We start from the raw sequence: 12,362 nt of genomic DNA on the forward strand, positions 1-12,362 counted from the left end.
TGATGTGGAATGTGCTTCTTGGCTTGCTGGATATCCCGTAGTGGTTTGGGTGTAGGAACTCTGCTGTAGTCCTCCTTCAGTCCCTAAAGAAGAGACATTTTTGTATACTATATAATCAGATCTCATACACACACAGACAAAAGTTTAACAGACGAGTTAACCTAAACATTGTTACTCTGCTCTGTAAAAGTCTACTTCTGTGTTGCTCTCCAAGACAGAAAGAGAATGACAGATCTTGGTTTACAAGACATGTGAAGGTGGTAACGGTGTCGAAACATAGTGGGAGTGCTTCAGTCTCCCCTCTCACTTACCAGCTATCCTAAATCTCTAAATTACCTCCTAAACAGGAAAGGCCTCCTTCTTATCATCTTAAGTCATACTGCAACAATACAAAATAACTCCACACTTTACTGACAGGCACACTTTGTGAAATTGAAAGTACCAATGTGTGCCCACTTTAAACTAGTAGTTTTGAGTCTGATATTTAGATTCTGACCCTTTATGTCCTGTTGTTCTATGAACACCATCCTCTTGTTGTCCATTCTTTGGATAAGTGGAGAACTGTTCTCTTCCTATGTAGGGTTGGGTTGACAAACGACAAGGAAGGAGCAAATAATAAACACAGATTATGTAATTAATTGGAGGAGAGACATGAGGAAGTGAACTTACATACAACAAATAAACACAAACGAAAAACAAAACAAAATCAGATGGGAAACAATTTTCAGGAATGGGCGTATGGGCATCTTACCCATGATACCAAAGGAGAGGAGGTACGTTTCGCTGCATTGTAAGAGTTGGGAGATGAAACAAAGGGGTCCCCATAATCCCCCCGGTGACCCGAGACCCACGTCTACCTCCGAGAGGGGGATCTGGGGTAACCCGGGAGGCCGGCCTAACACTGTGAGGGCCACGTATGAGCCAGCTATGAAGTACAAATGAGATTTGGTCAGCGGTGGAAACATGTTGTCTTGACACAAGCAAATGATTTATACTCACATTTGATTAATTTCACCACTTCAACGTGGTTCGATTGCGTCACCAATGTCCCGTTCACCTAAAGCACAGGAGACAAACATTAAAATGCATTATACTCCAACATACATGCAAGTTCTCTTATACAGACTCAAACATGAAGTCATTTTTGTTGTGACCAGCAGGTGGCAGAATAGACAGATGCTGAAAATGGCAGTGGTGGAGAGAGAAGTATTATAATGATTGCTTTTACATTGTTCGAATAGAAAGGCAAACATTTTTAATACTTTTTCGTTTGCCATCAGCATTAAGCAGATACGCATTTATCATTTTAACAAATCTTTGAATGTCTAGTCAACATTTAATTTCACAAACCTTGCGAACTTGGTTGAATCAAGCTGTGAGATCTTGTGAAGTGTGTATCTGTATCCAGCATGATCATGTGTTCACTGTGTGACGGTCGGCCCGTGTTAATTGAATGCTATAAACTTTGTACTCTTGATTTCAAATTATGCTCTGCTTTATGTATTTGTCTACCTGGATTTTTTATGAAAAATATGATTCCCAATGCACACAGACTTCACAGAATACTGAGTGCCCTTTTGGATACAGTCACAATGTTTACTAGCTTTTTAATTATATTTTTATAATCCAGTTAAGATTGATTATGACCGGCATTGACCGTTTCGGGCAGATTTAAGAATCGTAAGCAGGCTTTTTGTAAACTTAAGAGCTTATGGTAGGTCTAGGGTTGTAGACCTGTTCTAGTCTGTGTTGTGGCAAGGCTTTGCGACACTCTCTAGTGGCTTTGTTGGAGCCGAAGGGATTCCCCAGAGTCCCTACGGTGCTCCCAGATCGAATATCGGATAGACAATGAACATTTCGTCATTCGCTGCACACTCTTTGCTGGTAACTAGAAATGATTGCAGCCCCAATCAGATTTGCCAGCCCCCTTTCGCAAAGCTAATTGGTATTTCAGCTTCACCTCTTGTGGAAGACCACTGAGGCGGGAAAGGGCAGCAGCACTCTTTTTCCCTTTTCTTTTGTCCTCATCAGTTTCTTTTTGCCCACTCCTACCATTTGTGAATGGAGTGCTCGTGTGTGTGTGTGTGTGTGTGTGTGTGTGTGTGTGTGGCCCAGTAGCTACAAATGCCCACTTTTTAGTAGAGACAAACAGGGTGATGGTTTATACCAGCTCCTCACTGTGAACTAGAATCGGGGGCTCGTTCGGGAATCCGATTACCAGAGAATTCACTGAATTTTACTGAAATGACTTTGCCTTGACACTGACAATTAAAGACATTTGTCGCCACCTTAACATTTTGATAGCTCATAGATCAGAGGTGTCCAGTCCTGCTCCTGAAGGGCCAATGTCCTGCAGAGTTTAATTCCAGCTTGACTCAACACACCTGCCTGGAAGCTTCTAGTGATCTTTAAGACTTTGGTTAGCTGGTCCAGGAGCAAGACTGGTCAAGATTGGAGCAAGTTTTGGCAGGTTTTTGCAAGCAAATACTTTACAGTTTAGAAGACTTTGCCTTTTGAGTGATGGTCGGAGCTTAAGCAAATTTTGGTGTTGCATGTAATTCTCCCTTATCTCATTGAGGCTTTCAGATCTGACAGCACACATACTCTCCCTCCAGGAGGTGCTGATGATGTTGGATAACTACGTCCGCGATTTCAAAGCTCTAATTGACTGGATCCAACTACAGGAGAAGCTGGAAAAAACAGACGCTCAGAACAGGTGATAATATGCTTGCTATCTAAATGGGCACATTCCATAGACATCTTTTGTTTTACATATAGCTAGTTAAATTATGTAAGTATTTATTAAGTTAAAATTACAAATCTGACCTTAACCAACATCTTAACATAATATAATTAGTATATATAGACACACATACAAATATATACAGCATGATCAATGAGTAATTTGTGTTGATTCAGTATTTCACGGTCTCACCGCTTTGCATAATGAGTAAGTGACCACAACACTAGTACATTGATTATGGTATAAAAAGAGCTTTTAAGTTGTGTGTCAAACTGTAAATTGCTCCTGGGGAAGCTCTGTACATTTCTGCAGAATTTGAATGTGCATCCTTTAAGCCCCTGCATGTGTGTTTATTAAATATTTTGGGGAATTTTTAAAAATGCTTTTTATATGTTCTGATAAAGTACCTTTCTTTTGAGAGTTTCATCCTGTTCCCGCAGGCCTACGTCTTTGGCTTGGGAAGTTCGAAAGATGTCACCAGGCGACATGTAATGTCCAGCCCCTCGTCAGACCGTATTGTTCCATCACCTGGCGTTCGGCGTGCACTCAATTTTGGGTAGGCCAATCTAGTTACATCCATCACACCCAGGATCACTCAAAAACATTTGCCTCAAGTATTCAAAAGTACTTCCTCTCCAATCCTAGCTCTTGTTTATTTTTATATGCTTAGTATTTTTTTTACGGTAGATACCCATTTAAAAAAAAAAATACTACAATACAGCTAATAATGTGGTGTATAGGGAAAATATTACTGTATAGGAACTATTCAGTGTATACAATTGCTATTATAACAAAAACTGAAACATGAGGTCCAATTTATTGAATCATGTTTTTCTACTTTCAAAATATCGATGTTTGAAAAATGTAGTAAATATGCCGTTCCTTGGATTTCTTTTTTTTTTTGGTTTACTTGCAATTTCAGACATGGCGTATGCGCATGAATCTGGCCTCAACCCATTATCCCTGCACACAGCATGCTAATTGACACCATTGTCTCTGTTTGCAAACTGTGGCGACATGAGGCTCCCCTGCATTATCATAGTTTTTTTTTTTTTTTTTACTGATAGTGTTTGGAAGGCAATTGATAATGCGATTTAAAATGCCAACGAATGCTTAGATGGAGAAATCAATGGCAGATATGATGCATATCATAGCCTCGCTACGAGACCGGAAAGACTACGCCTGTCTGGCAGAGGCTGGGAGGAGAAGGGGAATCGATCCACAACGGCCTAAGCGTTTTGTGTAATGCCATTTTGCCGGGTTCTCCTCATGCCTGCGCTTGAGACTTTGGGGGGTGCAGATCTAAGTGTGGTTAAAGACTGCTGAAGCATGGGAATCCATGTCTGTATTATGCTGTAATTGGACGCCACAGGAAATGGATATTGATCAAGACATGGAGGGCGCTCGGTCTGAAGTTTCCATTTTAGTTCCCGGTGTTTGAGGAAGCCCAACGATGCATAGTTAGAGCGTTTGCGATGGCTACCCATAGAAGGAGACTATTTAACAATATAGTTAATGGCGGTGAAACATTTATCTATTGCATTGTGCAACTGGTAATGAATACCACAACACGGCTACTGTCCATCTGTGCATTTGAATCGGAAACCTTTGGTTTAAATGGCTTGTGTGTGATTACAGTGGTCCCCCTCCCACTTTGGCTGTGGCACGTCTCTCGCACAGTGGACCAAGCTGGGCTGACCGAGTCAAGTGTTCCCAGTCACTTCCTGTCTCCAGCCCAAGTGTCAACATCCCTGCTGAAAAACCAGGTGAATGGATCTTCTCTATTGACAGTCATGTGTTTTCAAATCCAGATGTGTTAAGTATTTCTGTTTATGTATATGTCGGTATCCATCAATCCTTAGCAAAGAAAGATGCAGAGGGCTGGGAGACCGTGCAGCGTGGGCGCTCCATGAGGCCACGCTCCATCACCATGGTGGCTAAGGTAAGCCCCATTCTGGCCCATGTCAGCCCCAAAGATGACAGCGACAAGGAGAACCAGCACCTCCCAGCCTCAACCTCAGAAAAAATCTCAGGAGGTGATGGAACAAGAGCAACCTCTACCCCAAGAGCAGAGACAAGAGACGGAAAAGACCTCCGTCATCGAGGTACTGAGATCATCCTGCTTCCCTTTATTAATTATTTAGAGCTCAGGCATAGATATGAAGGCTCTGTAACATCAGTATGTTTTTGTTTGGTCACAGTGTGTTCATAGATAAACTGTCCAGACAGGGCAGTATCAAGTGTACAAGCATCGATTTTTGTACATGTTGATCAGATTTAATGAGGTTTATTAAATATTGATGATGCAATGTCCTAGATTACATTTGAACAGTATGATAAAGCCAATAGCTCTGTTGCAAATCCTAGTGAGCTGGCATGCTACCTACTTCCTGCATAGGCTCAAAACAGCACCCTCTCTAAAAATAGAACATCATTAGCGACTGATTTGGAATGCTCTATGCAGCCAGCATCTCTTAAAAAAGAGACTTAAGACTTGACCAAAAGAGTTTGTCGTTGGCATGATGCTAAGTTAATTTCACGATTTGCCAGTGGGCATAAAATATCACATTGTTTACCAGTAAATAAAACATTCATCTGCAACACTGTGGTGTTGTCTTCTCCAAAGAGCATTTGATGCCACCCTAGGATTTTGCCAAAATTTATTAGGAAGCAGTTGCCTACTTTTGAAGCAACCTGCACATCGAGAGCCTTGAACTGCTGCCTCTGAAGACAAGCTTACTAGGTTTTACAACCGACGAGCATGTTTGTGGTTTATGATCATACAGTTCTTGGTATGATACATGTTTGTTTTGAAATGCATGATATTGTGTAATTATTTAGCATGCTGTGTTTCTTTTAGTTCTGTTTGTTTTCTTGCTGCACTCATATCTACCGAATGGTCTGTCCTACAGATGCGGCAAGGAGTGCGGTGACATGCATGTTTGTGTTCATATTTGTGTGTGCATCTGTGTGTATATTGCACAGTCCCCAGCAGAAAGTATTGAAGAGCCAGGGCAGAGTGTCAGCGCACCCTCTGAGGACACGCCACCCTCCACCTCTGACCCCACGCCACCCCCTACCTCTCCGCCTTCGCAAGCCCAGTGCCCGGAATGGGATTCCGATCCAGGTCCTCCTTCTGTAACCCTTTGCCAAACAGAGGAGCCAGGTACTGGGCAAGCCAAAGTAGAGCAGGGGATGGATGGGTCGGTGTGGAAGGTCGCGGCACCGTCAGAAAAGGTGGAGGCAGCAGTCTACGTTCCCCTGGCAGCGATGACACTGGAGAGCATGCTGGACCCCACAGAACTTTCCACCGTGAGTGCCAAGAGACACAGGCCAGGGTCATCACTGCCGCCTAAACAAAGTCAATCCCAAAAACCTCCAGGCGAGGCAGGATTACCCCCCCCCACCCTTTTCTTAGCAAGTATTTGTATGTGCGTGCTGACGGGTGAACTATTATTACTGTGAGTAGAGAACAGGAAGGCCCAGTTGTTTGTTTTTATTTTAGGCTTATCAAGTGTCTCGTGCGCCAGCCAGACACCTTGACTGGTTTAGTCCCCATGGGCTGTCATTGACCTTGACCTCCCTTCGAGCCTTGACCTCCCAAAATCATGCTAGATTCACCACACATGCAACTAAAGTGGCTGTTAATGGAGCATCTGCAGATCTCTCTCACAGCCAGAGCTCCTCTGATCAATTATATTAATTTTGCACTGTATAGTTCTAGGAGCATAGTTGGTGGTTTATAGATAGCCAATTTTTACCCCTCGTGCCCTTTTCCTGGTTGCATTGGCACCGGCAACGAGGACTCTGAAGCGGTCGAGAACAATGTCTTTATTTGTGGCATTTACAAACGTCAACAACTGGTGAATGGAGGACGCAGTGATCGGAGCTGTTCTTGTTGTGTGTCGTGGGTTTCATGATAACAGAGATGGAATGTAAATGCACAGTTCACTTGATTGAAAGAGCATGAAAATCTAACTAAATCTCCTATAAAAAAATGTGCAGTGTTATCATCAAGGTTAAGAAAAGAACAAAATGCTGCTGACAACAGGTAAATGCCTTTGGGCCAGATTTACGAACCTCTTGCGCCAGGGCAAACCATCTTTTCACGTTAAAATTGTACTGTCAGGTTTTACTAAAGACACGCAGTGAAGAATAAGCACTGGAAAGGAATGGATGCAAATATTTTTGTGTCTGACCTTATTGAATATACATTTGTAGGAGTTTCCCTTTCTGACACAATTTATGGGAAGATAGTATTAAAATGAATCACGCAATGCATGTTTTGCGCTTGTTAGTTCATTGCTGTTTGCGGCATTATTTAACGCCCCAAAAAAGCATGTCTGAAAGCAGTGGTTCTCAAACCTGTCTTGGAGTACACCCAGCCCTGTACATTTTGTATGTCTCCCTCATCTATCACATTTGATTCAGCTCCTTAGTGGAGACTGCAAGAACCTGAAGTGGGCATCTCCAATATAGGGAGACCTGCAAAATGTGGAGGTTTAAAAAATGTGGTCTTATAGGATTAGTTCAACCAAAATTGTAAATCCTGTCATTAATTACCATGTCGTTCCAAACCCATAAGACTTTTAAGATTTTTTTGTTAAAATCCGAGAGCTCTCAGACCCTGCGTAAACAGCAGGATTACTACCACATCAGTGTCCAGAAACGTAGCAAGGACATCGGTAAAATAGTCCTTGTGACACCAGGGGGTTCAACTGTAATTTTACGAAGTTTTTACGATGTTTTTGCGAATGCTTTGTTTATATAAAGAGGAAGCAAGCGCATATATCAGGATACTCTCAACTATGTCGGCACGTTGTAGCAGACGGGATGAGGAGGAGAAGAATTATAGAACAAAGGTTTGTTTTTCTTTTTTGTTTTTTTTTGCACAAAGTATATTTATGTAGCTTTGTAAAATTATGTTTGAACCCGTGATGTAACGTGGACTATTTTATCGATGTCCTTGCTACATTTCTTGACCTTGATCGTGATGGTAACCTTGCTGTCTATGCAGGGTCTGAGAGCTCTTGGATTTTATCAAAAATATATTTATTTAAGAAAAAAAAAAGTTTTGTGGAAAAGGGGTGATTTAAAATTTATAAATTCCAGATAACAATCCTAGTACCATATTTCTGTCCAGAAACCAACTAGCGGCAAAATGTTTTGCTTGAAGTTCAAGACTATTGATTGGTTTAACTACTTGACCTATAGACCAAATGGCTTTTCTTTACACGGGATGGCTGTAGAAGTGAGAGGATGACCCATGTTTTGGCATTCTGCTTGTCTCCTGTCTTGTCCTTATAAGAGAAACCTCCAAGGGGTTAATTAAGACTAGACCCACAGCATTTTCTGTGCGCTACCGGCTTCCATTACTCAATGGGTGTTGGCCTCTGTACAAAACCCAGTCTGAAACAATGGAGATGGATGAGGTTTAAACTCCCAGACAGAAGCACAGTCTCAGTCGTGTCTGAATCCGGAATCATTGCTTCCGAGGCCCAGACACTACCTCTCTGGGTGGGTCAGATAAGCCCAGCTCTGTTTAGACTCCAGATCTAAGACCAGCAGGCGAGCTGTTGAGAGAAATCCAGCTCTTATTATGCTCGTTAGCATGATGTTTGACAGTGACCTCAGTGCAGCATCTCCATCTTCTCCCACGGCCGTCTGAAATTGGCACTCAGCATACTGTTCACTCATCAGGTTCTGAAAGCGGGGGTCAAGTGTTGTGGCCTCTGATGGCAGTGGGTAGGATACATTTTCCATAATATTTTGCCAATTTACCAGTCATCACGAGTCATGAAGACCCACAGGTGCACCCCTAGAAGGAATGTATGGGTAAAAATGTGCCCCTCAATAAGTCCTCTTTTTGTTACCACCTTAAAATTTGAAATAAACCCTTTTGGCCCACAGGTAACTATTCTCCTGCTACCCCCTTCTAAGTTTTCTTAACTAACTTAACAACTAATATAATTATATAAATGTACTTAGATTTAGTTACTTTATTAATTATATTAAATATTATAATTACAATTATGTATACATATGTACACGTTTATACATATGGATGATTTATGTACATTTATATAGATAAACGTATTATAATTTATATTTATTTACATGATTAGATTGTTGTATTCCATTCCGTAGACATGTGCTACACGATTGTTTGAAAAACATTCCAAATTAACCTATTTTGCCAACTACAAATGTGTAGACTTCAGTAAATTACAAATAACTTTTAACCATGACTATATTCACAATACAAAATAGGCTCTCATACCTTATTACTTTAAATATGTAGTAAAAATAAAACCTCTTCCCGTCTCTTTGTCCCTGTTGTGGTTGAGTGCTGCATGATTTCGTCATGCTTCCCCATGCGTGGTTTTTGTGATTGATTGTGTTTATGGCGTGTGCCTGGATTTTCATTTCATTTGATCGCTGTTCAGTTTCTTACAACATCTTTTGCATTTGCACGTTTTTGTGATGTGCAGGCTTCCACCAAGCATTTAAAATTGGGTTGCATTTCAGAAATTTGAGTCTAGCCTGATTTCAGATGAAGTGCTGAAATGATTGCACCATGTCCCAATTGAAGTTGTGCTGCCTGGGCTTGTACTCAAGAGCCTGGTGTGGCTAACTTGGCACCGTACGGCTAGTTTTGTGCCTGTTTGGTAACTTCAGTGGCTGATTATGAGTGTTTTGTGCCTGTTGTCAGCCCCAATCCATGGCTGAAGTTTTGGCTAAGAAGGAAGAGCTGGCTGACCGCCTGGAAAAAGCTAACGAAGAGGCGATTGCAAGTGCCATCGCTGAGGAGGAACAGCTGACGCGTGAGATCCAAGCAGAGAACAATGAACTGGAGACCGAGAGCGACTTCTCTGTAAGTCAACAATTAACCCCAGTGGTTTATATGACTGATGTCATTACAACAACATCAATCTTTTTTGCTCTTTTATGTGTGTTTTCTGAATTTACTGTCATTTTTAATTTTCTGTCTTAAAGGCAGGTATCGGGAGTGGCAGTTGTGGCTTGAATTTAGACTGGAGTGAGATGCTAGCTGATTATGAGGGTAATGATGTGGTTAGCATCTGCAATGCTAACTGTATGTAGAAGTTAATTATTTATTTAATGACAAAACGAAATGGATAAAATTGCTGGAATTAAATGAGTATTTATTTTGAACAATATTTTCTGCAAAGTTTGACTTTTAATGTTTAAATTTGTAATTGACTCCCCTTTTACTTTTTACTAGTGCTGTCAAACGATTAATCGCATCCAAAATAAGTTTGTTTACATAATATTTGTGTTTGTAAATTTATTATTGATATCTCAATTTTAATTAATTCTCTTTTTTTACGAAACTATATCGATTCTTAAATCCCAGGGCTTGACATTAAGCCTTGATATGTGTTTGTAAGTATATCAATCATTCACTTGTATGAGTAAAAAGTTACTTGTCCAGTTTTTTTTTTTTACGAAAATGTAATCCATTATGAGGCAATAGTCTCATCACTGCTCTGAGGTTTTACTTTAGCCAGCATATTTGTGATATTTGCCTTAAATTGAAGACACTTTTTAACCTTATGAAGGGCAAGATTTTCTTAACCTTACTAAATGTACGTGTCATCATTTACATCAAATCCTCACATTTGAGAGGTTCCATAAATGCATTTACACAGTAAATTTGCAAATGCATAATGTTTTAAGATTGGTTTCCCTTTTTTTTTTTTTACATATAAATCTGAAATGTTGAATTTTGAATGACGCTTTTAAATTTGAAACCAAGCCACGAGTAGGTGGCGGCAAGTCTCAGAATGAGTCACTGATTCAACCAATTCGTTCAAACTTCTAATTAATTCAATAAATAAAGCAAGTGACTGTCTTTATGAATGGCTCACTGAATCTTTGACTCTGAATCGTTCAGAAACGAAACACACTGCTGTGTATTGCTCGGAGATGCGTTTTCGTAAGCCAAAATGGTCTATGATGTGTTAATGGTCTATGATCAGTTGATATTAACTACTTGTTTATTGAACTACTGTTGTATAAAATCAATGTCACATTTGCAATCATGCTGGTGCTTAGTCGTGTGATGTTGCTTACCTATATCATATGTTTTATTTATATATATATATATATATATATATATATATATATATATATATATATATATATATATATATATTGTGTGTATATGGGTGTATGTATGTATGTGCTGGCCTAATTATTGTTTGTTATTTAAGTTTTAATCAGGATACTTGTCTGTTAAATTCTCTTTACTTGCCCCTTCACAAAATCCACTTGGACAAGCGTTAATGTCGAGTCTTGAATCCCAAGAATCAATTAGTGTGTCCTGATTTCAGTTAATGGACGGAACATTGAAAGGCACTTCACATCCAATAAATCGCAATATGCATTGTGTGTTGGTAATTTTTAATATGAAAACAAACTTTACAGTCTGTATCCTGTCTCATGTAATCCCTCATTCAGTCTTTCAGCCACGGAGAGACATCAGTATAACAGCTTGTAAACCGTGTCGCGTGACTTTTTACTCACAAAGCATATTTGGTGGCCATAAACTTATTAATCAGCCAGAAAAATGTACTGTAGAGAGGGATATTTTGCTAAATATATGCACAATGGTTTTCTGTTCTTTAATGTTTTTTTCAAAAAATCGTTTTTATGACGGCCTTTATTTAAATGTAGAATTTTAACTTAATTAATAAAAACGTCATTAAGTGTAATTTTAAGTTGTTATACAAATCAGTCAATTATAATAATGTAGTACCAACTGACTCTCATGTTTATTTTACAGCATTAGAAGAGATTTTTTTTCCTTGAGAAAATTTGGCATGTACTGTACCTGATATATAGCCAAAATAATCAATATTGAATTTTGATTATAGTTCACACACACACATTATTTCAACAAAAACTTTTATTATGAATGTGATTAATTGCGATTAATCGTTTGACAGCACTACTTTTTTTTCTGTTCATGCAATTTTTTCTTGTCGTATTTAATTTTTTTGAAGAATGTATGCTTATATAGACTTTGCAGAAACTGCATTTAATCAAATAACATAAACGTTTCACGCATTACACTGAATGCTGATAATCTCAAAATGACAAGTCTTATATATTGGTCTAACACTTCTTGTGAATGTGTTTTATTGCGTCATCTTCTTTTCCGACAGCTCGAGAGCCTTGGCGTCAGAATACCTCCTGGGGTGAAATCGTGGAGGAGGAGCCGGCCCGCCCGCCCGGTCACGGCATTCACATGCACGAGAAACTGTCCTCACCTTCACGCAAACGGTAACCGTTTCATAGATCTGTGTGTTACAGAACTTTGTGTCTGTTCTGAAAGTTTACATATTTTTGTTAAGAAAAGATTGTCTTTAACATGGTGGTATTACCAGTGGAAGTGTCATTTCTGAACAGAGCTGCAAATAAAAGTTAAACACTTTTACTATCTTCTGTTGTTAGGGAAACAAGGTAGTCTTATCCCTGAACTCACCATTATGGCGATGTTGTTACATTCACTTAATCAAAAAGACTGCAAAATGTGCCATTTACAGGTGCAAAAATGAAACGTTTCATTTTTTTAATGCTTTGTAAATGAAAA

General features: G+C 39.7%; 1 protein-coding gene and 1 long non-coding RNA gene across 2 annotated transcripts in view; one reads left to right on the forward strand and one right to left on the reverse strand.

Moving 5' to 3' along the window:
• Window positions 1-490: 490 nt before the first annotated feature.
• On the reverse strand, window positions 491-1,093 carry LOC113043886 (uncharacterized). Its single transcript, XR_003275813.1, has 3 exons — window positions 1,000-1,093; window positions 752-925; window positions 491-572 (listed from the first exon to the last, which is right to left on the reverse strand). It is a non-coding gene; the product is annotated as an uncharacterized LOC113043886 (long non-coding RNA).
• Window positions 1,094-2,568: 1,475 nt separating this feature from the next.
• LOC113043422 (S phase cyclin A-associated protein in the endoplasmic reticulum-like) overlaps window positions 2,569-12,362 on the forward strand; it is an 86,082-nt gene continuing 76,288 nt past the window's right edge. Inside the window, 10 exon segments of the mRNA XM_026202783.1 lie at window positions 2,569-2,716; window positions 3,184-3,224; window positions 3,227-3,299; window positions 4,382-4,509; window positions 4,606-4,748; window positions 4,750-4,848; window positions 5,729-6,055; window positions 9,456-9,617; window positions 9,740-9,806; window positions 11,935-12,052. Coding sequence (XP_026058568.1) covers window positions 2,625-2,716; window positions 3,184-3,224; window positions 3,227-3,299; window positions 4,382-4,509; window positions 4,606-4,748; window positions 4,750-4,848; window positions 5,729-6,055; window positions 9,456-9,617; window positions 9,740-9,806; window positions 11,935-12,052 — 1,250 coding nt within the window. The 5' untranslated portion in view covers window positions 2,569-2,624.

Source organism: Carassius auratus, chromosome 25 (genome assembly GCF_003368295.1).
Source record: "Carassius auratus strain Wakin chromosome 25, ASM336829v1, whole genome shotgun sequence".
NCBI classification, from domain to species: Eukaryota; Metazoa; Chordata; class Actinopteri; order Cypriniformes; family Cyprinidae; genus Carassius; species Carassius auratus.